This window comes from Dendrobates tinctorius, unplaced genomic scaffold (genome assembly GCF_039654945.1).
Source record: "Dendrobates tinctorius isolate UK_male_01 unplaced genomic scaffold, ASM3965494v1 ptg000149l, whole genome shotgun sequence".
In the NCBI taxonomy this organism is placed as follows: Eukaryota; Metazoa; Chordata; class Amphibia; order Anura; family Dendrobatidae; genus Dendrobates; species Dendrobates tinctorius.
Genome location: NW_027361816.1, coordinates 4,447,677 through 4,474,804, shown reverse-complemented (window position 1 = coordinate 4,474,804; position 27,128 = coordinate 4,447,677). Strand labels below are relative to the sequence as shown.

At 42.3% G+C, this 27,128-nt stretch overlaps 1 protein-coding gene across 1 annotated transcript in view; it reads left to right on the top strand.

The window, feature by feature from the left end:
- Positions 1 to 26,386, top strand: part of PLPP4 (phospholipid phosphatase 4) — a 252,006-nt gene extending 225,620 nt beyond the window's left edge. The window contains exons 6-7 of the mRNA XM_073546626.1: positions 19,688 to 19,858; positions 24,458 to 26,386. Of these exons, the coding sequence (XP_073402727.1) occupies positions 19,688 to 19,858; positions 24,458 to 24,657 (371 nt within the window). The 3' untranslated portion in view covers positions 24,658 to 26,386. The remainder of the gene's footprint in view (positions 1 to 19,687; positions 19,859 to 24,457) is intronic.
- The last annotated feature ends 742 nt before the right edge of the window (positions 26,387 to 27,128 follow it).

Sequence of the window (27,128 nt, the reverse complement as noted above, 5' to 3'; positions counted from 1 at the left end):
GATCTATCTATTATGGTAAACGGCATCATGCTCTCTCCCGCACCTGAAATCCACTGCATCGGAGTAACTCTCGACACTGCCCTGTCCTTCAAACCACACGTCCAAACTCTTGCCACTTCCTGTCGCCTCCAACTCAAAAATACTTCCAGAATCTGTCCCTTCCTCAGCCCTCAATCTACTAAAACTCTTGTACATGCCCTCATCATCTCCCGCCTTGCCTACTGTAGCACTCTCCTCTGTGGCCTCCCTGCTAACTCTCTTGCACCACTCCAGTCTATCCTCAATTCTGCTGCCAGACTAATCCACCTCTCTCCTTGCTACTCCCCTGTCTCCCCCCTCTGCAAATCCCTCCATTGCCTCCCAATTCCCCAACGAATCCAGTTCAAACTACTAACACTGACCTATAAAGCCATCGACAACCTTTCCCCTCCCTATATCTCTGAACTAATCTCCCAATATCTTCCCTCACATAATCTTCGATCCTCCCAAGACCTCCTACTCTCCTCCACACTTATTCGTTCCTCACACAACCGCCTCCAAGATTTCTCCCGAATATCCCCTATCCTCTGGAATTCCATGCCTCAACACGTCCGAATATCCACCACCCTTGGATCCTTCAAACGGAACCTGAAAACCCATCTTTTTAGGAAAGCTTACAGCCTACAATGACCATTCTGCCGCCTCACCACCGCCCGAGCTGCCGCCTCATCACCACCAGAGCTGTTGCACCCCCGACCTTCTGTCTCTTCCCCACTATCCCGTAGAGTGTAAGTCCGCAAGGACGGTCCTCTCCCCTCTGCACCAGTCTGTCATTGTAAATTTGTTTACTGTTAACGATATCTATAACTTTGTATGTAACTAACCCCCCTTCTCATGTACAGCACCATGGAATTAATGGCGCTATATAAATAATAATAATAATAATACTGACATAAAAGTTGTTCTGGTATGGGTTTGATATCTGGGTACTACATTTTGCACCCTTATCCATTTATCTTTCCTATCTGTGTATTTTGTTTTCTATCACTTCCCCAGTCCAGATGAGGCCTGGTTCAGCACGTGGAGAGGAAGGACATTAGTGATAGGAACCATCTATATGTAGGTACAACTTGATGTGGTTGGATGACTTTTGTACTTTTTAATTAAAAAAAAATGTTAACTATTGTCTTACGTCTTTATCATTTATTGTACATATTGGAGTTGATGTATTCATTAGTTGCAGTGTGCTGACAGATCGCGTATGTATATGTTTGCATATTGGCCTAATATTGGCAACATAACATATTTGTGAACCTGTGCACTAATTTAATACTAAAGTTTTGAGGGCCTAATTTTTTTTAACTTTTTTGTTGCCCACTGGACTCTTAAGCCTTGAGAAAACATAGGTTTAGGATATACTAAAAGCAGCTTTTCTCAATGAGCAGTGAGGCAGGCAATGTAATTACTGCGATATGGTAAAGGGTTACTCCCAGTCCCAACATTTCCACTTGAAAAGTGATAGATTGCTGAGCAGTGCGAGTCCACCTGCTAGGACCCACAGTAGTACTGAGGATGGGGCTGTGAAACGCCTCACGGGAATAGAACGATGGTCACGTCACCATTCCATACTCATTGTATTTGGTACTGATAGCCCAGTCCAGCCATCATCTTTTACTATTTCTGGCAGTACTAAAGGGAATGGCTAGTGCAGTGCTGCACATTTACTGGCACCTCTCCAGTGAATATCTGAGCCCTGTTCTCAGATAGTTGGTGTCCCATTGGTTAGACCTTCACCGATCAGTGAGTTGACACCTACCCTGTAAGAAAGTGATAACTTACAATGTTGGCATTAGCTTTATTTTTTGGTTCTTTGATAACAATTTTCTTATATGATGTGGTAATAAAAAAAATCTCAGTAAAATATGAATTATTGGCCGTCACTTAACCATTTCACTAAAACCGAGCGCTCAATCTTCTATTTGCAGGACATGTAGCCTGGTGACAAGGACAAAGTGGTACATGGTGAGAGTTAGGTTATTAGGAAGATTTAGACTTCACTACCGGAGCCGAATCTGTTGCTTAGATAAATAGGAAAGCTGAACCGCTGTATGTGTCGGCACATTTATCATCCCATGGCATCACAATGCTAAGTGATATGAAAATATGACTAATTTCCCGGTGGTGACAAGACAATTTATGTCATTCCGTAGCTTCAAGAGCTTTGTAATTTAGGCCAGTCTTTGGATTGAAATTGTTCATTATCAGCTGCTTATAATTACGCGGAGATTGTTTTGATCTTCTTTACTTGTGATTAAAGAGTTTCATTTTATCTGAGCCGTCAGCACCAGACCAGTTTGTCTTTTATGCAGAGGGCATGATGATGGTGCCATAAATTCATGGACCTGTGAAGAATGTAATGTAGCATCGTTTTCTTCCCCTGAAAAAATAAAAACTAACAAAGCTTCAGCTCATGAATTTGATATGATTTAATTTCAGGGCAGGGCTTACACTACCTGACTTTTGGTGGATTTTCTATGCACACAGAATGATCAGTCATAGATTGTTCAGTGTCCATAGCCTACCAATGTTTTCGACACAGATCCTATTTAAACAGGGTGATGTACTGCTTAAATAATTTCACCCTACAAATGAGCATTTTTCTCTTTCGATTGGTGATTGGCAGCCTGTTTACAATCCTCGACTATCTAAAAAAGGGCATTAGCCAGTGTAAGTAGCCATTGAAAATTCAGTTTAAGACGGCTATCACAAATCGCTGTGAAATGTCCAAGTGCGGGCCAATTTTTTTAGTGGACAGAACTCAGACCTATAAAGTAGAATGGATGTATTCACATCTCTGATAAAATCACAGAACCGAGAGAACGGACTGATGGTAGAACCCGGAGCTGCACATGGAGCATGTCACGTACGCAAATTGTGGACATGACTGGCCCAAACTTTAGTATGGCGGTTCAAACCCGGCTTAGGGCTGCATTCGTTCATCTGTGTGAGCATGTGCAAATGCCAGGTTCACTGGCGCAAGTCTCATCCACAAATTGCAGACGTGGCATGTACCATGGCAGCTCTGTCTACTTGTCTCCATATAGCGGATGAGTACTGGGGCTGATTATTTTTTCAGGAGTCATCCTAGTTGCTTCTGGGTTTTATTTTCATCCTTTTTTTAACTGAAACAGGTAGATCGTCTAAACTTTTGGCTATCCATTGACTCTTACCAACGGATCAGTTAAAAAAGGATCAAATTTAAAAGTACAAAGTACGACTTCACCATTTCATCAGTTTTTTTAGATTCCCACAGATCTTAATGGCTGATCCACAAAACAAATTAGAATAGGACATGCTCTATATCTCATGAACTGGAGACATGGACACATTTTTAAAACTGATATGTTTACGGATCAATGTAACTCTATGTATCTGTGCGCTGTCCAACATGGCCGTGTCGGACGTGTGCTGTCCGAGTAAAAATCGGAGAGGAGACTGATCAATGTTATTCAATTGAGCTGTTTAGATGACAGTTTTTTCTCCTGAACCAAGAATCTGTGTAGAAGAAAAATCATAGTGTGCCCTATTTTCTTCCATATATCAAATGATCAAAAGAGACTTTCCCATTCAAGACTTTGGTTGCGAAAAACAAATTGGATCTCATATAGCACATTTGTACAGCATCTGATTGTTATGGATACATGGTCATTGGTCATCATTAATCTAGCAAACTGTATTTGATCAAGTCCATTTTAAAATGTTGACGTATAAATACGGATTCCACACAGACATAAAACACAGACGCGTGGATAACACTATGGATGAAAATCATACACGTTTTCTAAATGAAAATTAGCCTATTTTTTTCACTCGTATGACCTTGACTTTTAAAGAGGTTTTTTCCATGATCAAAGTACATTTTAATGAATAGGGATTGCAATAATGATAAGTTCCACAAATGGATGTGTTAAAAAATGTTCATGTGCTCACATAATCTTAAAAATGTGCCCAGGTTCGGACTGGCCCACAGCAGAACAGGAGAAACCTCCGGTGGGCCCCGGTGCAAGTGTGGGCCACCACCTTCGTATATGAGCTGTACTTTGGCAATATACTTGAATCACTATTTACAGACAGAGGCAGCATCTTATTCATTTAACAATCTACCCAGTTTATTGCTATAGGAATTTGTAAATGAGAATAAAGTCATATTTGCCTGTAGCTAAAAAGTGCGGCCCTGGAGTTGATGCTACTGGTGGGCCCTTTGCACCCCAGTCCGACACTGAGTGTGCCTCCGCTACGTATTATGTTATTTGTTGTGTCCGACCATGCAGTGCCTTAGACAGGTGCAGAAGTCTCATTGAGAGTTTCAGAAATCGCTTGCAGTGATTGCGTCAAAAGATTGTGCAACAAAATATTAAGTTAATGGTTAGAGTTGAGCGACTTTTGGTTTTTTAGGGTCGCGTTTCGTTTCGTGAAACCCGACTTTTCCAAAAGTCGGGTCGAGCAAGATCGTCCGATTATAGGGAAAAGTCGGGGTCGTCCCGAAACACGAAACCCAATGTAAGTCAATGGGGAATAAAAGTCGGCAGTGAGAGGAGGACAGGAAACACACCTACAGTGCCCATTTGAATGCCAAAAGCATCAATTCTTCTTTCTTAAGCTTGTCAACCTTAATTAACTTCATAATACAAGTTACGCACTGAAAAATGGGGGTTATTTGGCTACAAACTGTGGGGGGGGGGAGGGCTGGCTCCAGGTTTTCATGTGCCCTGGGCGAAAGAGCGCCCCTTTAACACATACCACAACTCATCATGCTCCGATACGGCAGAGAAATAGCGGTATAGTCCAATGAAAAATACCTCACTTTTTACATCTCATGACGAGGCCCATCTATTTCTCCATACAGAATCATTGGTCCCATATAATGTTTGAAACAGTATATGATGAGCTCCACATAATGCTACAGTATATGTTGGTCCCCATGGATGAAGCTCCACTGTCTTATGGGCCCAAATAATGCTCCAAACATAATGGGCCCCATTTCTAATGCTCTAGTGTATAATGGGCCCTGTAAATGCTGCTCCAGTGTCTGATGTCCACCTTTGGAATGTTCCAGTGTATGGTGGGCCCCATCTATCATTCTCCAGAGTATAGTGCACCCCAAAAATTGCTGTCCCAACATTGAAAACAATCAAATAAGTCTCCTCGCTAGGGAATCCCTGTACTTATCTGGACAGGTGCTGTAGCTTGCTTAACAGCTCGCCAGCCGTTCTCACGCCCAGTATGGATTACACGTGATTGCACAAAGGTTAGAAAGGGTACCGTATCCCAGGATAACATGTATGGATAGCGTACACATTCAAAATATATGTCTCAGGAGGCAGGCTCAGACGGTGTTAGGCCCAGTATGGATTGCACGTGATTGCACAAAGGTTAGAAAGGGTACCGTATCCCTGGATAACATGTATGGATAGCGTACACATTCAAAATATATGTCTCAGGAGGCAGGCTCAGACGGTGTTAGGCCCAGTATGGATTGCACGTGATTGCACAAAGGTTAGAAAGGGTACCGTATCCCCGGATAACATGTATGGATAGTGTACACATTCAAAATATATGTCTCAGGAGGCAGGCTCAGACGGTGTTAGGCCCAGTATGGATTGCACGTGATTGCACAAAGGTTAGAAAGGGTACCGTATCCCCGGATAACATGTATGGATAGCGTACACATTCAAAATATATGTCTCAGGAGGCAGGCTCAGACGGTGTTAGGCCCAGTATGGATTGCACGTGATTGCACAAAGGTTAGAAAGGGTACCGTATCCCCGGATAACATGTATGGATAGCGTACACATTCAAAATATATGTCTCAGGAGGCAGGCTCAGACGGTGTTAGGCCCAGTATGGATTGCACGTGATTGCACAAAGGTTAGAAAGGGTACCGTATCCCTGGATAACATGTATGGATAGCGTACACATTCAAAATATATGTCTCAGGAGGCAGGCTCAGACGGTGTTAGGCCCAGTATGGATTGCACAAAGGTTAGAAAGGGTACCGTATCCCCGGATAACATGTATGGATAGCGTACACATTCAAAATATATGTCTCAGGAGGCAGGCTCAGACGGTGTTAGGCCCAGTATGGATTGCACGTGATTGCACAAAGGTTAGAAAGGGTACCGTATCCCTGGATAACATGTATGGATAGCGTACACATTCAAAATATATGTCTATACAGCATGAGGCAGGCTCAGACGGTGTTAGGCCCAGTATGGATTGCACGTGATTGCACAAAGGTTAGAAAGGGTACCGTATCCCCGGATAACATGTATGGATAGTGTACACATTCAAAATATATGTCTATACAGCATGAGGCAGGCTCAGACGGTGTTAGGCCCAGTATGGATTGCACAAAGGTTAGAAAGGGTACCGTATCCCTGGATAACATGTATGGATAGCGTACACATTCAAAATATATGTCTCAGGAGGCAGGCTCAGATGGTGTTAGGCCCAGTATGGATTGCACGTGATTGCACAAAGGTTAGAAAGGGTACCGTATCCCTGGATAACATGTATGGATAGCGTACACATTCAAAATATATGTCTATACAGCATGAGGCAGGCTCAGACGGTGTTAGGCCCAGTATGGATTGCACGTGATTGCACAAAGGTTAGAAAGGGTACCGTATCCCTGGATAACATGTATGGATAGCGTACACATTCAAAATATATGTCTATACAGCATGAGGCAGGCTCAGACGGTGTTAGGCCCAGTATGGATTGCACGTGATTGCACAAAGGTTAGAAAGGGTACCGTATCCCCGGATAACATGTATGGATAGCGTACACATTCAAAATATATGTCTATACAGCATGAGGCAGGCTCAGACGGTGTTAGGCCCAGTATGGATTGCATGTGATTGCACAAAGGTTAGAAAGGGTACCGTATCCCTGGATAACATGTATGGATAGCGTACACATTCAAATATATGTCTCAGGAGGCAGGCTCAGATGGTGTTAGGCCCAGTATGGATTGCACGTGATTGCACAAAGGTTAGAAAGGGTACCGTATCCCTGGATAACATGTATGGATAGCGTACACATTCAAAATATATGTCTCAGGAGGCAGGCTCAGACGGTGTCAGGCACAGTATGGATTTGACGGCCCAGATTACACAGCGGAGGAGCAGGGAGAGGTAAAGATTGCAAATGCTGGGGCCCTGCCCAAGCAAGGGGGGCCCACTCGTGGTCGTCGGTAATGGCACTGGGCCCCTCATAGCACAGCGGTGTGTCTGATGGCGGGTGTGCACCACCACCGTCAGAGACACTTGATTGCACTATGAGGGACCCTGTGCCAGTGCCCGCGCCCAAGAGTCGGCCTACCCACCTGTCCAGGGCAACGGCACTCGCACGGTGTCGTGCGGTAGGTGGTGACCCCGGCCATGGGGGGGGAGGCAGCACAGTTAGGGAGTTTTAGAAAGTGGCATATGTTGATGTTGGACATTCAGCTGATGCAAAAGGCGAAATAGGTGAAGTACCAGGAAGAGGTGGACCAAAGCAAGCCATTTTTCTGTTACCCTATGTGTCATCAGGGGAAGGTGGGACAAAATCCTTGGAAACCCATGCGTGGTTCATTTTAATGAAGGTTAGATCATCCACATTTTGGGTTGACAGACGGGTCCTTTTTTCTGTCAGGATTGATCCAGCTGTACTGAAGACTCTTTCCGATAGCACACTTGCAGCTGGGCAAGCGAGCTCCTGTAAGGCATATTGGGCCAATTCAGGCCAGGTGTCCAGTTTAGCGACCCAATAGTCAAAGGGGAATGACCTGTGTGGGAGAACATCGATATGGCAGGAAAAGTAGTTTGTAACCATAGTTGACAACTGCTGTCTCCTGTCACTTTCCATCGATGCAGTATTACCAGTTGTGTGAGTGGTATTTGAAAAATCAGTCCACAACATTGTCATGAAACCCCTGTCTCCAACGCCACTTCTGCTGTGTGCACCACGAACACCTCTGCCAAGCTGCCCCCGGCCCGTACGGCTCGTGTGAGAACCATCACCGCTGCTGTGTGCTGGGAATGCCTCAAGCAACCGATTTACCAGAGTTGTTTGTTTATTAGCCAATATTAGGTCAAGGTTCTCCTGTGGCATGATGTTTTGTAATTTGCCTTTATAGCGTGGATCCAGGATGCTGGCCAACCAGTAGTCGTCATCGTTCATCATTTTGGCAATGCGGGGGTCCCTTTTTAGGATCCGCAAGGCATAATCTGACATGTGGGCCAATGTTCCCGGTGTCAATGATGCACTGCGAGTGCTGGGTGGAGGAGCACTTTCTGGCAAATCCACATCCCTCCAGTCACACACAAACCCTGTACCAGACCTTGCCACGCCAACATTTTCACTTGCCCCACGAGATGCATCCTCCTCCCCTAAGTAATCATCCCCATCATCATCCTCCTCCTCCTCTTCTTCCTCCACCTCTTCCAGGAGAGGTCCCTGAGCAGACAATGGCTGAATGTCATCAAGGATTCCCTCCTCCTCTTCCTCCTCATCAACATTGGCTGCAGACACCTGCTCCTTAAGGTGCGTCAAAGTTTGCATGAGCAGACGCATAAGTGGGATGCTCATGCTTAGGATGGCGTCGTCTGCGCTTACCAGCCGTGTGCATTCCTCAAAACACTGAAGGACTTTACAAAGGTCTTTCAGCTTCGACCACTGCACACCTGTCAACTCCATGTCTGCTCTCAAAGTGCCTGGCCGTGTATCCTCCCACAAATGCATTATGGCCTGCCTCTGCTCGCACAGCCGCTCCACCATGTGCAGGATGGAGTTCCACCTTGTTGCAATGTCGATAATGAGGCGGTGGTTGGGAAGGTGGAGCAATCGCTGCAGCTTCTGCATACGAACGGAGTGTACAGGCGACCGGCGGATGTGCGCGCACAGTCTTCGCACCTTCTGGAGCAGGGCTGTTAACTCCGGATAATTTTTGAGGAAGCACTGCACCACCAGGTTCAAGGTGTGAGCCAAGCAAGGTATGTGGCTGAGTTTTGAAAGGGCTATGGCTGCCACAAAATTACGGCCGTTATCACTAACTACCTTGCCTGCCTCAAGATGTACACTGCCCAGCCATGACTCAGTTTGTCGCTTCAAGTACTCGGCCAGCACCTCGGCGGTGTGTCTGTCGCCCAAACACATCATCTGCAACACAGCCTGCTGACGCTTTCCACTAGCTGCTCGATAGGGGGACACATCGTGTGCAACAGTGGCAGCTGCAGATGGAGTGCTCGTACGACTGCGCTCTATGGACGAGCTTTCGCTTCTGGAGGAGGAGGGTCGAACGCCTACAGCCAACTGTTTCCTATACCGTGGGCTAGGCAGCACTGTCCCACCACCGCTGTCCCCTGTGGACCCTGCATCCACCACATTAACCCAGTGCGCAGTGATGGACACGTAACGGCCCTGGCCATGCCGACTGGACCATGCATCAGTTGTGAGGTGCACCTTTCCGCTCACTGACTGCTTGAGTGCATGGACAATGCGGTCTTTCACATGATGGTGGAGGGCTGGGATGGCTTTGCGAGAGAAGAAGTGGCGACTGGGTAGGTCATAGCGTGGTACTGCATAGGCCATGAGTTCGCGGAAAGCTGTGCTTTCCACCAACCGAAAGGGCATCATCTCAAACGAGATTAGTTTGGCAATGTGGGCGTTCAAACCCAGTGTGCGCGGATGAGAGACTGAGTACTTTCTTGACCTACTCATAGTGTCTGGGAGGGTGAGCTGGACTTGAGAGCTGCATATGGTGGAAGTAACGGTGGACAGGGCGGACTGAGAGAGGGTTGATGATGGTGATGGAGTTGGTGTTCTTTCTGATGGCCTAGAATCAGTCTTTCGTTGATATAACAGTGGGATTCCCTGACTGCTGTGGTCTTGCAACGACACCTCAACATTTGCTGCTGTGCTAACCGGTGGGCTTACAGTGGGGGAAACAATGTAGCGTTGCTGACTACCTTCGTTGTGATCAGTTGCACATGTGGCACTTGAGGTTTGGTGTTGTGTCCACGCTTGCAAGTGCATGCTGGTTAAATGTCTAAGCATGCAACTGGTATTCAAATTTTTCAGATTTTTCCCTCGGCTAAAGGTCTTTGCGCACTTCTTACAGATAACCTTGGCCTGATCATGAGGATTTTGTTCAAAAAAGTGCCACACTGCACTCTTCCTACTTTGGCAGACATTTTGCGGCCTAGCACGCTGTGATCTTTTGACCCTCTGGACAAGCTGTCCAGCAACTCTTTTGATGATTGGAACCTGTCTTTGGAGTGCTCCGGGCCTGCCAGATAACAGCTGTTGCGATGTCGATGTCTGCTGTGGATGCTCCTCATCTGAGCTATTGGAAGCAGCACCCTCTTCCCCCAATGGATGCCAATCTGGGTCAACAACTGGGTCATCCATCACCTCCTCTTCTATGTCATGTGCACCTTCCTCTGTGTCACCGTGTATGGTGGTATAGTGTGCGGGAAGGGGCACCTGAGTCTCATCAGGGTCAGAATCTGGCTCTGTACACTGCGAGGACAATGTAGTGCTCTGAGTGAATGTACCAGCAGAATCATCCATCAGCGGCTGTGCATCAGTGCACTCCATGTCAGATTCATCTTGGCCTGGGTAATTCACCATTTGACTTGATAATCCAGGCATGGTATGTGAAAACAGCTCCATGGAGTAATCAGTAGTATGGCCTGCGTCATCCTTCAATCTTGGTTGGGGTGAAGGACACAAGGAAAGGTGTGGTTCATGAACATGAGCCTCCAATGACGACTCAGTGCTTTTACTTTTTACAACTGAAGAAGAGGAGGCGATAGAGCTGGAGGCTGAGTCAGCAATGTAAGACAAAACTTTTTCCTGATGCTCTGGCTTTAAAAGCGGTTTGCCAACTCCTAGAAAACTAAGCGTTCGAGGCCTTATCTAGCCAGACGATGACGCAGGGTCAGCACCTCCTGCATTCGGTCCTATTTTGCTCTTGCCACTACCATCAGTCCACCACCAACACCATCATTACCAGCTGCCAACCCCCGCCCAATTCCACGGCCTCTTCCACCAGCCTTGCTCATTTTTGGTAGAAATGTAGACAAAATCCAACAAACTATATAGTAATGTAAAACAAGGTACAAGGTGTCTATATGACAGGGGAGATTTTGAATTTCTGCACACACTTTTGGACACTGGACACTTTTGGATTGTGTGAGGCCCACTGATATCTGAACGCTATGTGACAGGCTCGATGGCACTGCTGTGACAAAAGTGACTAGAGGATAAGGGAGATTTTGAATTTCTGCACACACTTGTGGACAGTGGACACTTTTGGATTGTGTGAGGCCCACTGATATCTGAGCGCTATGTGACAGGCTCGATGGCACAGCTGTGACCAAAGTGACGAGAGGATAAGGGAGATTTTGAATTTCTGCACACACTTGTGGACAGTGGACACTTTTGGATTGTGTGAGGCCCACTGATATCTGAGCGCTATGTGACAGGCTCAATGGCACTGCTGTGACAAAAGTGACTAGAGGATAAGGGAGATTTTGAATTTCTGCACACACTTTTGGACACTGGACACTTGTGGATTGTGTGAGGCCCACTGATATCTGAGCGCTATGTGACAGGCTCGATGGCACAGCTGTGACAAAAGTGACTAGAGGATAAGGGAGATTGGATTGCTTTTAAAAAAATCAGTTTGCGGAGCAGTGGGTAAACAGCAATGCCAGCCTGTCAGGAAGCCTTAGAAGGCAGCCCAACAACCAACACCACTGATACACCACTATATAGCCTCCCCTTGCACTGCACACACAGTGACTGGTGTGTTGTGCAGGCCAAATTGCTAGCAGCAGAAGCAGTTTTTTTTTCTTCTCAGCAGACAAAAAAAAAAAAATTGGGATTGCTTTTAAAAAAGCAGTTTGCGGAGCAGTGGGTAAACAGCAATGCCAGCCTGTCAGGAAGCCTTAAAAGGCAGCCCAACAACCAACACCACTGATACACCACTATATAGCCTCCCCTTGCACTGCACACACAGTGACTGGTGTGTTGTGCAGGCCAAATCTCTAGCAGCAGAAGCAGTTTTTTTGTCTTCTTCCCTGCCTAACGCTCTCCCTACAGAATCAGCAGCAACCTCTCCCTATACTAAGATCGGCAGAAGTAAGATGGCGGTCGGCGTGCACGCCCTTTTATACCCCCTGTGACGCCCACCAAAGCAAGCCAATCACTTGCATGCCCTTCTGAAAGATGGTGGTGACCCGTGCCTATGTCATCACGTTGCCCACAGTGTCCGTGGATCCTGATTGGCTGAAAAAGAGCGCAAAACAAACTTTTGAAACTCGACTTTGGCGCGTAAGTCGCCGACCTCGTGGCCGACCTCATCCTAGGGTCGGGTTTCGTTTCATGAAACCCGACTTCGCCAAAAGTCGGCGACTTTTGAATTTTTTCGACCCGTTTCGCTCAACTCTATTAATGGTACCATCATTTCTGTCCAGGCGATTAGTTTTAGTTTATTTATTTGTTTCATTTTACCAGAAAGGTTCTAATAGTTTAGCTATGAGTTTGTATGGTACTGTGTTTCGCTATAACTCCTTTTTTTTTAACTTGTGGCTTTTTTTTTTTTTTTCATTCTTCTACTTTTCTTTTGTTTCTGTACCAGGTTTTCACTGAAACATGTCAGAATAAAAAAGGACAGTATAAATTATCTATGCTTTTCCACTTAAAAACATAATTACCGTAGGATATAAGGATTTCTGAGACAATATTAATCTTTGAAGCAGGAAATATTAGTTATTAGAAAACGTAGTATTATTAGAATTAGTAGAATTATATTCTTGCTAATATAGGTATTAAAGAAAGAAAGTACAGTCATATGTAAAAGTTTGGGCACCCCTATTAATGTTAACCTTTTTTCTTTATAACAATTTTGGTTTTTGCAACAGCTATTTCAGTTTCATATATCTAATAACTGATGGACTCAGTTATATTTCTGGATTCAAATGAGGTTTATTGTACTAACAGAAAATGTGCAATCTGCATTTAAACAAAATTTGACCGGTGCAAAAGTATGGGCACCCTTATCATTTTCTTGATTTGAACACTCCTAACTACTTTTTACTGACTTCCTGAAGAACTAAATTGGTTTTGTAACCTCATTGAGCTTTGAACTTCATAGCCAGGTGTATCAAATCATGAGAAAAGGTATTTAAGGTGGCCACTTGCAAGTAGTTCTCCTATTTGATTCTCCTATGAAGAGTGGCATCATGGGCTCCTCAAAACAACTCTCAAATGATCTGAAAACAAAGATTATTCAACATAGCTTTTCAGGGGGAAGGATACAAAAAGTTGTCTCATAGATTTAACCTGTCAGTTTCCACTGTGAGGAACATAGTAAGGAAATGGAAGAACACAGGTACAGTTCTTGTTAAGCCCAGAAGTGGCAGGCCAAGAAAAATATCAGAAAAGCAGAGAAGAAGAATGGTGAGAACAGTCAAGGACAATCCACAGACCACCTCCAAAGACCTGCAGCATCATCTTGCTGCAGATGGTGTCACTGTGCATCGGTCAACAATACAGTGCACTTTGCACAAGGAGAAGCTGTATGGGAGAGTGATGCGAAAGAAGCCGTTTCTGCAAGCACGTCACAAACAGAGTCGCCTGAGGTATGCAAAAGCACATTGGGACAAGCCAGTTACATTTTGGAAGAAGGTCCTGTGGACTGATGAAACAAAGATTGAGTTGTTTGGTCATACAAAAAAGCGTTATGCATGCGCTGTATTGTTGACCGATGCACAGTGACACCATCTGCAGCAAGATGATGCTGCAGGTCTTTGGAGGTGGTCTGTGGATTGTCCTTGACTGTTCTCACCATTCTTCTTCTCTGCCTTTCGGATATTTTTCTTGGCCTGCCACTTCTGGGCTTAACAAGAACTGTACCTGTGTTCTTCCATTTCCTTACTATGATTCTCACAGTGGAAACTGACAGGTTAAATCTCTGAGACAACTTTTTGTATCCTTCCCCTGAAAAGCTATGTTGAATAATCTTTGTTTTCAGATCATTTGGGAGTTGTTTTGAGGAGCCCATGATGCCACTCTTCATAGGAGAATCAAATAGGAGAACTACTTGCAAGTGGCCACTTTAAAAACCTTTTCTCATGATTTGATACACCTGGCTATGAAGTTCAAAGCTCAATGAGGTTACAAAACCAATTTAGTTCTTCAGGAAGTCAGTAAAAAGTAGTTAGGAGTGTTCAAATCAAGAAAATGATAAGGGTGCCCATACTTTTGCACCGGTCAAATTTTGTTTAAATGCAGATTGCACATTTTCTGTTAGCACAATAAACCTCATTTGAATCCAGAAATATAACTGAGTCCATCAGTTATTAGATATATGAAACTGAAATACCTGTTGCAAAAACCAAAATTGTTATAAAGAAAAAAGGTTAACATTAATAGGGGTGCCCAAACTTTTACATATGACTGTATATGTGGATACCTGCAGCGTTATGGAAAAAAAGGATCCTTTTCAGTAATAGTGTAAAGGTTACGTGAAGAATAATATCTGGACTTGTACTGTAAGAAATGTAATATAGTGGTAAGGGAATTAGCAAAGAGGAAACTGTGAAGTTAGATTGTCATCAAGAGTACACGGTGCGATTATTACACAGTGCGCTGAATATTGTATAGCAGAAATACGGTGTGAAAGGTAGATGGCAGCGATGATACAGTTCACAGCCCTAAAGCGTCAGAGCTCGTCCTTAGGGGCTTGGTATTCCCTGCAGTCCACATGTTACATGAATATGAATGCGTTACCCCTTAGACGCGCTGTCCTCCACTTTTGCTATGCTCTGGAGCCTTTCTGGAGCTTTACGTTTACCTAAATAATTAGATAAGTCCAAAAACATAATAAATAATAATAAATAAATATATATATATTATACAAAAAAAACCTGATCAGCATCTCCTAAGTGTGAATAGGTGCAAGCTGTAGGGATTGGAAAGTATGTATAAAAAAGCACAGCAGCACTCTGTGAATGCCAAGACATATTTCTGACTGCATTGTCCCTCAGCAAGGTGTACTTACAAAAAAAGTGAAGGCTCTTAGCGCATAAATTGGCCAATTCATGTGTGCCCATCAACCACGGCAAGGTGACACTTTGTAGATGGGCTCTATCATAACCCTTCCCTATTCTAATGTACATGCCACTTTCAGGCTAAAAATCCTACAATAATGGACAAACATGTCTCTCCTGGGCTGCAAGCCTACCATCTGAATGGTCAAATAGAATTGGTTGAACACCTGCAGATCAATGGGAGGAGTGTAGTGTCCGAGCAGAGGGAGCCACACCCTCCAAATTAGCTATACAAAAAAACTTGACCATCACTTCCTAAGTGTGAGTAGGTGCAAGTTGTAGTGACTGCAAAACATAGCCAACAATGATTTCCTGAAGTGTCTCCTGTTACCAAAACTCTGCCGGCACATATTAGATGCCTTCTGCATATTCCCTCTTGGCATTCTGCACACACTGGTTAAAAATAGTAGAAAAAATAATAGAATAAAAAAACGAACTCACCCTCCAAGGGTCCAGCTCCTTGTCACAGCTGCATGAGCCGTTGAGTCCAGGAACTGGTGGCAGTGCTGTTGACAAGACCGCAGCAACGTCTGAAACACAGATCTAGACCTGGGGAGGGTGAGTGCTCTCTATATATATTATTATTAACACAGGCACACCAATGATGTGCAGATTACTGACAGTGAAAAATCCCTTTAACTGTTCGGCACCACCCACACACACTTGATTGACATCTGCTCAGCACCACTAGGTCACTGTGATTGCAGGTCTGCAATAAGATCTATGAAGCTCATGGTGGTGGCACTACGCAGAGAGGGCCATCCCCTACAGCAGAAGAAACAATGGTGGTGGTCTTTTTGCTACAGGAGGATATTTCCATGTGACAGCAGCTTTCTAGCACCTGTACGTTGCATGGACGGAATGTGATAGATCTTTGAGGAATACTTCTGCATCAGATTGGCAAATCAAAAGTTTGGAAAATAAGTTTGAGCTGTTGCTATATTGTAGTGAGAGGTTAATAATGGAACTGCCATGACCACAGACCATGCAACAGATAAGGGAGAAGCAAAGCAATTGTGCCTCTAATTCCCTTTACTTATTCATTTAGCTACATATGTTTGGACTAATTAGAAACCATATGCCACTCATTACCGATTTGGAACCTTACCATATGTATCCTGCTTTCGAGAAAAACTTAAAAAGCCAAGTGTCCAATCGCTCCAGTTTAAATTGCTTTTGTGGTCTGAGACCAGATTGAAATGTACATTGTGTACAGCCACCGATTCCCTCAGCAAAACAGAACATATTCCGATGTATAACACTTAAACCCTTAATGACTGGATAATTTCCAATTTTTTGCGCTTTCCTTTTTTTTCCTTTACTTCTTCCCAGAAACATAACTTTTTTTTTAATTATTTTTTCACCAATCTAGCTGTATTAAGGCTTTGTTTTGCTCTATTCTTTGTCCCCATTGAATTTATCATATAGTGTACCACCAAGCAGAAAAATAAAATCTAAGTGCAGTGAAATGGTAAAATTGCAATTCCACCACAGTTTTTTTGTGTTTTGTTTTTACAATGATCATTTTGCAGTAAAAAAAAGCCTGTCATCCTTATTTTACAGGTCAGGAAGATTCTGATGATACCAAACTTGAGTATATTTTTAAGGAGGTGGGAGAAAAAAAGGAAATTAGTTGAAAAAAAAATAAAATTTTGCTTTGTGACGCTATTTTTGAGATGCATAACTCTTTCATTTTTCCATAGACCCGTGTGATGACTTGTATTTTGCCTGGTTAGCTGACGTTTTATTGATATTGTTTGGCAGTACATGGGATATTTTGATCTTACTTTTTTAGATTTTTTTGGAGATGAGGTCATTGAAGAAATGCAATTCTGGTGTTTCTATTTTTTTTGTCTTCTACAGAGTTTATAGTGCAGGTTTATTTAACGTATTTTATATTTTGACATATCACACTGTAATTTATGGATGTGGTGATACAAAATTTTCTTACGTTTATTCATTTTATTAACTTTATTTTTTAGTCTTCTGTTTCTATGTACTGCTCTGATACCGTGTTGAAGTATATAGCTAAAATGGCGTTTTTCTGTTAAGCTCAGCAACAGGTTGTGCGTCATAGGAGAACTAAGGGTACCGTTACACGTAGCGATGCACCAGCGATCCCGACAACGATATGGATCGCTGGTGCATCGTTAAGTGGTCGCTAGTGAGCTGCCACACAGGCAGATCTCACCAGCGACATAGCAGCGGTCGGGGGTCGCTACTTACCTGTCAGACGCGGCGATCCTGACGTCCTCCCGCCCGCGTCCACGCGTCGCTTGTCGGCGCAGCACAGGAAGCCCAGCAGGAATCGGCCGACGAGAAATGGGCCCAGGCCGTTCTCGCGCGATCAGCGATCATCGCGGGGGAGCCGGTCGGAGGTAAGTGTCACATGTAGCGATATCGCTAGCAATATCACTGCTACGTCAGAAACCAGTGACGTTACAGCTACGTGTAACGGGCCCTTAAGAAGACAGTCATAGTGGCATGCAGCAGGCGTGCGTAGGTATCCAACAACATTGAATGCTGCTGTCACATGTTGACAGCGCATTGAAATGGTTTAATAGCAATGATCAGAGCTTGCTCCGGTCACTGCCGTTAAGCTACAGTCACATGTCAGTATTTTGGTCAGTATTTCAAATCAGTATTTGTAAGCCAAAACAGCAAAGGAACAATCATAGGAAAAGTATAACAGAAACATGTCACCTCTTCTGTATTTTTCACCCACTCCTGGTTTTGGCTTACAAATACTGAGGTAAAATACTGACCAATTACTGAACGTGTGAACGTGGCCTTATAAGTAGATGTAAGGTGTGAGCACGTCGGGAAGGGGATAAAAAGTGTTCATTACATTATTCGCTATATATATACAGCGGGTGAAATTTTGTCACATTGCCATTTATCTGCCAATATTTGGTGCCTATAATGGGGCCTCTTCATATTGAGGATTAGTGCAGATATGCACAGTAATGCAGTTTTCATGCAGTGTCGGTGTGCTAATAGAATGCAACAGCTCAGCGCTTAGTGTTTGACCACCTTATCACAGCTGCGCCATGTGAACACAACCTCTATATATATATATATATATATATATATATATATATATATATATATATATATATGAATAATCAGTTTAACGCCTTTAAATTCTTTTCTTTCATTGAGTTCATTTCGTTCTCGTGTTTGGAAATGTGACAGTGTTGACTTCTTCCTGTGTAGAAATGTATGCCTGTACATTATACATTTTCCCTGGATGGTCTATTGTGTGCCCCACATTTTTGTTAGCCGAGATGCCAAATTGATCTTAACCCAGATTCCTGACTATGATTAATTTCCTGTTCTCATCCTCTGCGGACCTTCTCATTCTTATAAACTCTATCCTCTGGCATAATAAAATGAGCAAGTGAGCTATAGATACGGTAGTTCTACAACAGGAAGAACAGCTGTGGGGCACCTCCAGGTATCATCCTTACAGAGCGAGTAGCACTGACATTGTGACAGAGATTAGAAATGCTATAACAGCTAATTTTGTTAATAATAACGTACTTTTAACCCAAGGACAAGGTCAAGCAATGTCTTAAAGTGGCTCTCCAATAAAAAGTAGAAAATACTTTGCCTGAGGGATAAGCACCCACCTTACCTTTTTGGGACCTGTATGAAGACTCCCATGTGTCTGTGAAGCAGGGGCATAACGATCGCGGTCAAGCCCTCGGCTCCTGCGGGAGAGGGGCCCGCTGACACCTACTTCAGCTGGATGTGCGTTCAAGGACGTATATATCTAGCTAAAGTGTGTTTCAACACAGGGACCCGCTGGCTCACTGCACTGCAATACATGTCAACGGCCAATCAGAGGCCGGCAGCTTCCATCATGGTGCCCAGAAGTGGCATTGCATTATGTCATACATAGCTATAGCAGGCACAGCAATCTAAGCTGCCAGCATTTGCACCGACTACATAAGAGGATGCCACACGTCATGGGAGCAGAGGAAGATGAGAAAAATGTTTTATGAGGCTTTTGGGGTTATTTTTTTTTTCATGCAGAGCCTGAACGCGAGACATACATACCAGAAAGAGGCCCAGAATGGAGGACATATATACCAGGACAAGGGCCAAGATGGGAGACATTACTATATAGTGAAGAATAGGTGGGCAAACACATATGTCTTTACAGGATTTAGAATGCTACAAAGGCCCATGCATCTGATTAACATGCAGGGGGGAGGCCAGGTCCAAATTTTGCATCGGGGGTCATAAAACTATAGTTACACCACTGCTGTGGAGTACCTAAGACAAAAACAATATAATTTTGGGGCTTTGTGGTTTTTTCACTGAAAAATAGAGTTTGTAACTTGTCATCAATGCATCCCTCTATGAGTCCATCAACTTTCCAATGAAAACACTCATGAAATTGCCATTATTTACTGAATCCACCTCAATTGATTTTCCACTGACTAGATTATGAATGTACTTAACTTCTACATTTGTCTTCAAATATTTTTTTCTATGCATACCACTACCTTTTTTTCTGTCTTTTAATATTTCTACCACAGTTGCATTTTCGGGCCTTGGATTCACCTCTTTCTACCTGGCAGGGAAATTACATTGTTTTACAGAATTAGGACAAGGGAAGAGCTGGCGCCTCTGTGCCACAATTCTGCCTCTGTATTGTGCTATGATGATCGCACTTTCACGGATGTGTGATTACAAACATCACTGGCAAGGTAAGAACTTACAAAGTATGATGATGACATTCTACTTGAATTGTAACACAAGTTGAGGATCAAGAAAAGCACTTCTGAGCTGACACGAATTCTTCAGAAATCCATATAAATCTTTCAAGTTCTTTATTAAATGTACTACAAAAACTACGCGTTTCGAGGAGACAAACCGCACCTCTTCTTCAGGTTACAGTACAGAGTTGTAATCGGTCTATACAAATGATAGCTTTATATGCTGTGTGGACATGGCCCCCCGTCATAAGAAAAGGGCGTCAACCCACACATGTTGCACATAAAGATATTTGAGAAGAAAAACAAAAACAGGCAAAATAACATACAGTCATGGCCAAAAGTATTGACACCCCTGCAATTCTGTCAGATAATATTCAGTTTCTTCCTGAAAATGATTGCAAACACAAATTCTTTGGTATTATTATCTTCATTTAATTTGTCTTAAATGAAAAAACACAAAAGAGAATGAAGCAAAAAGCAAAACATTGATCATTTCACACAAAACTCCAAAAATAGGCCGGACAAAAGTATTGGCACCCTCAGCCTAATACTTGGTTGCACAACCTTTAGCCAAAATAACTGTGACCATCTGCTTCTGGTAACCATCAATGAGTTTCTTACAATGCTCTGCTCGAATTTTAGACCATTCTTCTTTGGCAAACTACTCCAGGTCCCTGATATTTGAAGGGTGCCTTCTCCAAACTGCCATTTTTAGATCTCTCCACAGGTGTACTATGGGATTCAGGTCTGGTCTCATTGCTGGCCACCTTAGAAGTCTCCAGTGCTTTCTCTCAAACCATTTTCTAGTGCTTTTTGAAGTGTGTTTTGGGTTATTTTCCTGCTGGAAGACCCATGACCTCTGAGGTAGACCCAGCTTTCTCACACTGGGCCCTAAATTATGCTGTAAAATTTGTTGGTAGACTTCTGACTTCATAATGCCATGCACACGGTCAAGCAGTCCAGTGCCAGAGGCAGCAAAGCAACCCCAAAACATCAGGGAACCTCCGCCATGTTTGACTGTAGGGACCGTGTACTTTTCTTTGAATGCCTCTTTTTTCTCCTGTAAACTCTATTGTTGATGCTTTTGCCCTAAAAGCTCTACTTTTGTCTCATCTGACCAGAGAACATTCTTCCAAAATGTTTTAGGCTTTTTCAGGTAAGTTTTGGCAAACTCCAGCCTGGCTTTTTTATGTCTCGGGGTAAGATGTGGAGTCTTCCTGGGTCTCCTACCATACAGTCCCTTTTCATTCAGATGCCGACGGATAGTACGGGTTGACACCGTTGTACCCTCGGACTGCAGGGCAGCTTGAACTTGTTTGGATGTTAGTGGAGGTTCTTTATCCAACATCCGCACAATCTTGCATTGAAATCTCTTGTCAATTTTTTCTTTTCTGGCCACATCTAGAGAGGTTAGCCACAGTGCCATGGGCTTTAAACTTCTTGATGACACTGTGCACGGTAGACACAGGAACATTCAGGTCTTTGGAGATGGACTTGTAGCCTTGATATTGCTCATGCTTCCTCACAATTTGGTTTCTCAAGTCCTCAGACAGTTCTTTGGTCTTCTTTCTTTTCTCCATGCTCAATGTGGTACACACAAGGACACAGGACAGAGGTTGAGTCAACTTTAATCCATGTCAACTGGCTGCAAGTGTGATTTAGTTATTGCCAACACCTGTTAGGTTCCACAGGTAAGTTACAGGTGCTGTTAATTACACAAATTAGAGAAGCATCACATGATTTTTCGAACAGTGCCAATACTTTTGTCCACCCTCTTTGTTATGTTTGGTGTGGAATTATATCCAATTTGGCTTTAGGACAATTCTTTTTGTGTTTTTTCATTTAAGACAAATTAAATGAAGATAATAATACCAAAGAATTTGTGTTTGCAATAATTTTCAGGAAGAAACGGAGTATTATCTGACAGAATTGCAGGGGTGTCAATACTTTTGGCCATGACTGTATATATCAAAAAACATATATTCCAGATAGTGATAGTATTGTGTATCCCATTCAGACAATCAATATGATAACATAGACTTCTATAATTAAATGAAAAGAAATATATAAAACACAAAAAAAGGAAACAAAAGAGGAAAAAGAACCAATTTCATCGTGGTGAGTTTAAGACAAATGTCTGACAATTTCACCACTGAGCCATCATAAGTGATCAGTTACCAGTGGTGAAAAGCAATAAAGAGTAATTACTCATATGATATAACTAGTGTAAATAAAGAGTGCAAAAAGTATCCTTTCACCAATAATAGTGATAAATAGGAACATATAAAAATAAAATGAAGCAATCGCTAAATAAAGAATAAGTATGAAATTTAAAAAAAAAAAAAATTCCCTTTTTCTTTTTTTTTTCCCTTTTCCCTTCCCTTTTCTCCTTTTTTTCTTTCCTCCATTTTTCCCTTCCCTTGCCACACTGGGAATTGTGGCAATATGCGCTTAGTTCTTTCATAGATCTGCTATGAGAATGGCAATATATACAAAAAAATCGGTCTTTTTTTCTGAAGAAGGCTCCCTGCCTTCATTCCTCTCCACTCTTATTTAGTAGCCGCTCTGCCCGTTCTTTTATCGGGACATAGCGGTATACACACTTGAACCCATTAGATATGGGTTCAGTGTATTGCATACTTCTAACTTACCAATTGGATTGTGTTGATGTAGGAGACTAGCTTGCCTTTTTTGGTGACTATTGCTCTCCACACTTATGTAGGGAACATACAGTGGTTACTGTCACCATGATAGCCCATCTTTTTGACTGAAAGGAGGGACTAATTATTCTCTCCCTAAATATATTATAAAGTATGGCGGCTTATAAATGGGGGGAAAGGAAAAGGGAAGGGGAAAAAGGGAGGAAAGAAAAAAAGGAGAAAAGGGAAGGGAAAAGGAGAATAAAAAAAAAAAAGGGAAATTTTTTTTTTATTATTTCATACTTATTCTTTATATAGCGATTGTTTCATTTTATTTTTATATGTTCCTATTTATCACTATTATTGGTGAAAGGATACTTTTTGCACTCTTTATTTGCACTAGTTATATCATATGAGTAATTACTCTTTATTACTTTTCACCACTGGTAACTGATCACTTATGATGGCTCAGTGGTGAAATTGTCAGACATTTGTCTTAAACTCACCACGATGAAATTGGTTCTTTTTCCTCTTTTGTTTCCTTTTTTTTGTGTTTTATATATTTCTTATATTTCTATTCATTTAATTATAGAAGTCTATGTTATCATATTTATTGTCTGAATGGGATACACAATACTATCACTATCTGGAATATATGTTTTTTGATATATATGTTATTTTGCTTGTTTTTGTTTTTCTTCTCAAATATCTTTATGTGCAACATGTGTGGGTTGACGCCCTTTTCTTACGACGGGGGCCATGTCCACACAGCATATAAAGCTATCATTTGTATAGACCGATTACAACTCTGTACTGTAACCTGAAGAAGAGGTGCGGTTTGTCTCCTCGAAATGCGTAGTTTTTGTAGTACATTTAATAAAGAACTTGAAAGATTTATATGGATTTCTGAAGAATTTGTGTCACTGTAGCAGCGCGGTTGCTCAGAAGTGCTTTTCTTGATCCTCAACTTGTGATTCTTAGTGGATATTTCCACCTGCACGAGCTCTGCAGCAGTTATACAACTGCAAAAAATGTTGTGAGTGGTTGTGTCTGAACACAACCCATAAAGGGTGAGTACTTCAGAGTACTTTTTTCATTTTCATTGATTTATACCAGGTGAAGCCCTATGTCTGCGCCCCCTCTCTTGTTTTTACTTGAATTGTAAGGCATTCCGTCCCTATCTGCAGAATGAATCGAATACATATCATAGAATGCCTTCTTTTAAGCAAACATATGACCATCACATTAATCAAACAGGCCCAGAAGCTGTGTCTGTGTGATTACCATGGGACTGTGGTGGTGACTGACAGCTAGGCTACTGCTGAAAAAGCCGGAGTGACAGGAAAAAACATTTGATTCTGGATGTTTAACTTTTTAGTTGTCATTGGCAATAGGGACTAGAGTCTCTAAGGGTACCATACAGGCTTCAAAACCTTCTATATCTACATACTTATGAGACTGAGCATAATTATGTAGTATTTTCAACTATTTTTTATTGCTGTAATTGTAACGTGGTGCATGTCCTCACATAATGACTGAGCAATATTGCAGAATCAGACTACACAGTTTGTTTGTAGTCTCTAAATATACATAGAAACACTTATGATCAAATGAATTCTATAAGTGTATTTTAGCCACTTGTACCACTTTTCAGAGTTTAGAAGATTTTAGCTTAGGAGTTTAAAGGGTTTGACCAGCAGAATATTTTTTTTTGTTTAAACCAGTCCGTGGTCTTTTTTTTTTAAACAAAAAAGAAAACTAAGTAATGCCCTCAGCAATGCCAAACAGCTTCATTTCTAATGCAGCTTACCCAAACCCCCTTGTCTATAGTCTGTGGTCACACTCAGCTGATAGCTGACTCCATTGACCAAAAATTCAAACTCATCCTCTTGTCATATAAATCCGTATGCCATAATGTTAATAGATTAATTTTGTATCTCCGTTTTTCCAGATGCCTTCGTAGGTGGTGTGATCGGTCTGATTTTGGCCTACATCTGTTACCGGCAACATTACCCAGAATTGACGCATTCTTCCTGCCACCGCCCCTCTATATGTCTTCGTCAAGTTACCACCCAAAAGAAAGAGGAACCAACACCTACTGAAAACAATGACAGCTTAATGCATGAAGGAATGACAGAGGGCCCCGTATGACCAGCGAGTGGTCTCATTTGACTTGAAGCCACACACAGCCTCATTTTGACAGGTTTCCTGTACTGTGTGTACAGTACCAGACATTGCATCTATGTGACCAGCAGTTCTACAATGAATGAAATGACAATGTCTATCCACATTACAGAGGTATAATATCATCTACGTCTCCATGCAGAATCTGTGCTACAGTTTTACGATGGTGCTGTGTATCCACATTTTGTAAGGTCCACCTCCTGATACCATCTGGCTCATTTTTGTGGTCTTCTTAGAAGATCATTTTACCAGCTTGTCATTGAAGGTTTGTGTTTTCTGTCTAAACACAGTGCAGGAATCTTTGATCCAACCGCTGAAGCACTTCTGCAGACTCATAAGATGTCCGGTACCATGCTCGTTCTCGGAGGTGCCGGCATTCCTGTAGCTTCATTGTACATGTCTGATGTCTACTGTTGTGTTGCTGTGTAACACAGGTTTTTCTAAATTTCAACATTGACATTTTGATGTTTTGCACTGATAAAAAAATGACATGATAGATATATTTAAATGTCCATGCATGTAGTTGATTTTGATGTCGTATGTAATTTTGGGATCGAGCCTAAGAATTCTTTGATGCATGTGAAGCTTCCTCGTAATCACTCATATCATATACTTGGAGTGCAATAATCACCTGTAGGTTGGTAATGGTAAGCTATTAATAATGGAGAAGGGTTTCACTCCTGCATGATATACAAAGCCACATACTAAAAGACTACCTATTACGAGTCTGGGTTGCCTTTTTTATTTAATGAAAGAATAAGCTGATGATTTTTCAAAATATAACCTATCTGCAAAAGTGGTATCAAGTGTTCCTTAATGCCTCAACCCTACATGACCTTGCTTTGAAAAAGCGAGATCTACATGGGTGTCATGAACGTTTGCTCTTTTAAATTAAGCCAACAATATTACAGACTTTACTAAGCGGTTACCGAAGGGTAACATGATTACAACAGTTACCATTTGGTAACCTCTTACTAAAGCATGTGCCAATTCTGGTTAAATGCAAACAGCGAGATCTCATGTCTCGATCTTTCGCAGTGAGGGGGAGTTTGGGAGATGCCACTGTACTTGCAGTTTTCCCACATCCTAGAAGTTTGGACAACATTTTAGCTTGAAAGTTGGGTCCTTTAGGGACTTTTGAGATTACTTTTGCTTATAGGCGATATTTTGAAAATAACAGTCTGGGACTGCCCTTTTTATTTCAGAAAAGAATAGCAGCGTCAGACTAAAGATAGGTAGTCTTTAAAGGAAGACTAAACCTAAAAAGGAACATTTAATTTAAAAAAGAAACTTACTGGTTTGAATATTTAAAGCATTTTCTGCATGATCCTGAAACAGTTAGTTAGAAATCCAAGTGGGAACAAACACGTTAAGTTCCCGCTAATCAATTCCATCTGAAAGAAACACTCCTCCTATTCCTCCCACCAGACTTTTTATCCTCTTAATATATTGAAGCATTACATTATATAGCACTGTTTACTTACAATTGCTCATTTTGCATTTCTACCCTGAAGCATTTCCTGAAGTCCCTCCATGGTCCCGTCACAATCTCCTCCCGAAGTTACCTAATTTCCGGTCAGCTTCCATCACGTCACTTACGGTGGAACATAAAGTAGATATGACAGGCTCAAACCCCAACTTAGGTGCTCTGGGAAAAAACAAGACTAAAGTATAGGAGTAACCCCGGCACACTAATAACATGAAAGTAAAGTCTTCTCAACGACAGTCTTTAATTGTTGTGATTTTATTGATTGTGAAAAAAAAGGGTGGTGTTACAATCCAAAAAAGGGTGGTGTTACAATCCAACGTTTCAGCTCTACATCTCGAGCTTTCATCAGGGATATGACTACAATATATACAATAAAAGAACAAAAATCAATAAATAAACTTTATAAAGTATTATAAAACCAAAAATCTAGTGATAGGTGATACATAAGGTGGGGACAGTGTCAAACATCCTTTGTGAAGGTGTGTATGGATCTATAATGATGTGAGGCCAGTGAGTATGTATTGTGGTGTGATACGGTGAACATGTGAGAGGTTGAAAAGAGGAATAGAGTGAAGGTGTAAGGAGTTGAAAAGCATGAATGTGTAGGTAGTGTTGAGAAAGGGCATTAGGGGACAGTGAAGTGGAGTGGGAATAAAGGTGAGGTCATCTAAGGAGGCAGTGTGTAAGGGGTGCTCTTGTAAATGTTAAGGCATAAGGTATAAATACCTAGATCCTTGGTTTTGAGGTGTGTGTATAAGTGGTATAGGTTTGCCTTTGTAATCCAGCTGCTGGAACGGTACCTATAGTAACCACTGAGAAAGGGTATAGGTTAAGGAATAGCAAGGTATATAGAAAGAAAAGATATAAAAGAAAGTTTTAGGGGTCACATACCGATGTGTAGGGTCAGCACGTGACTCCCGTCCTAAGGACAAAAAAGCAGGTCAATAAG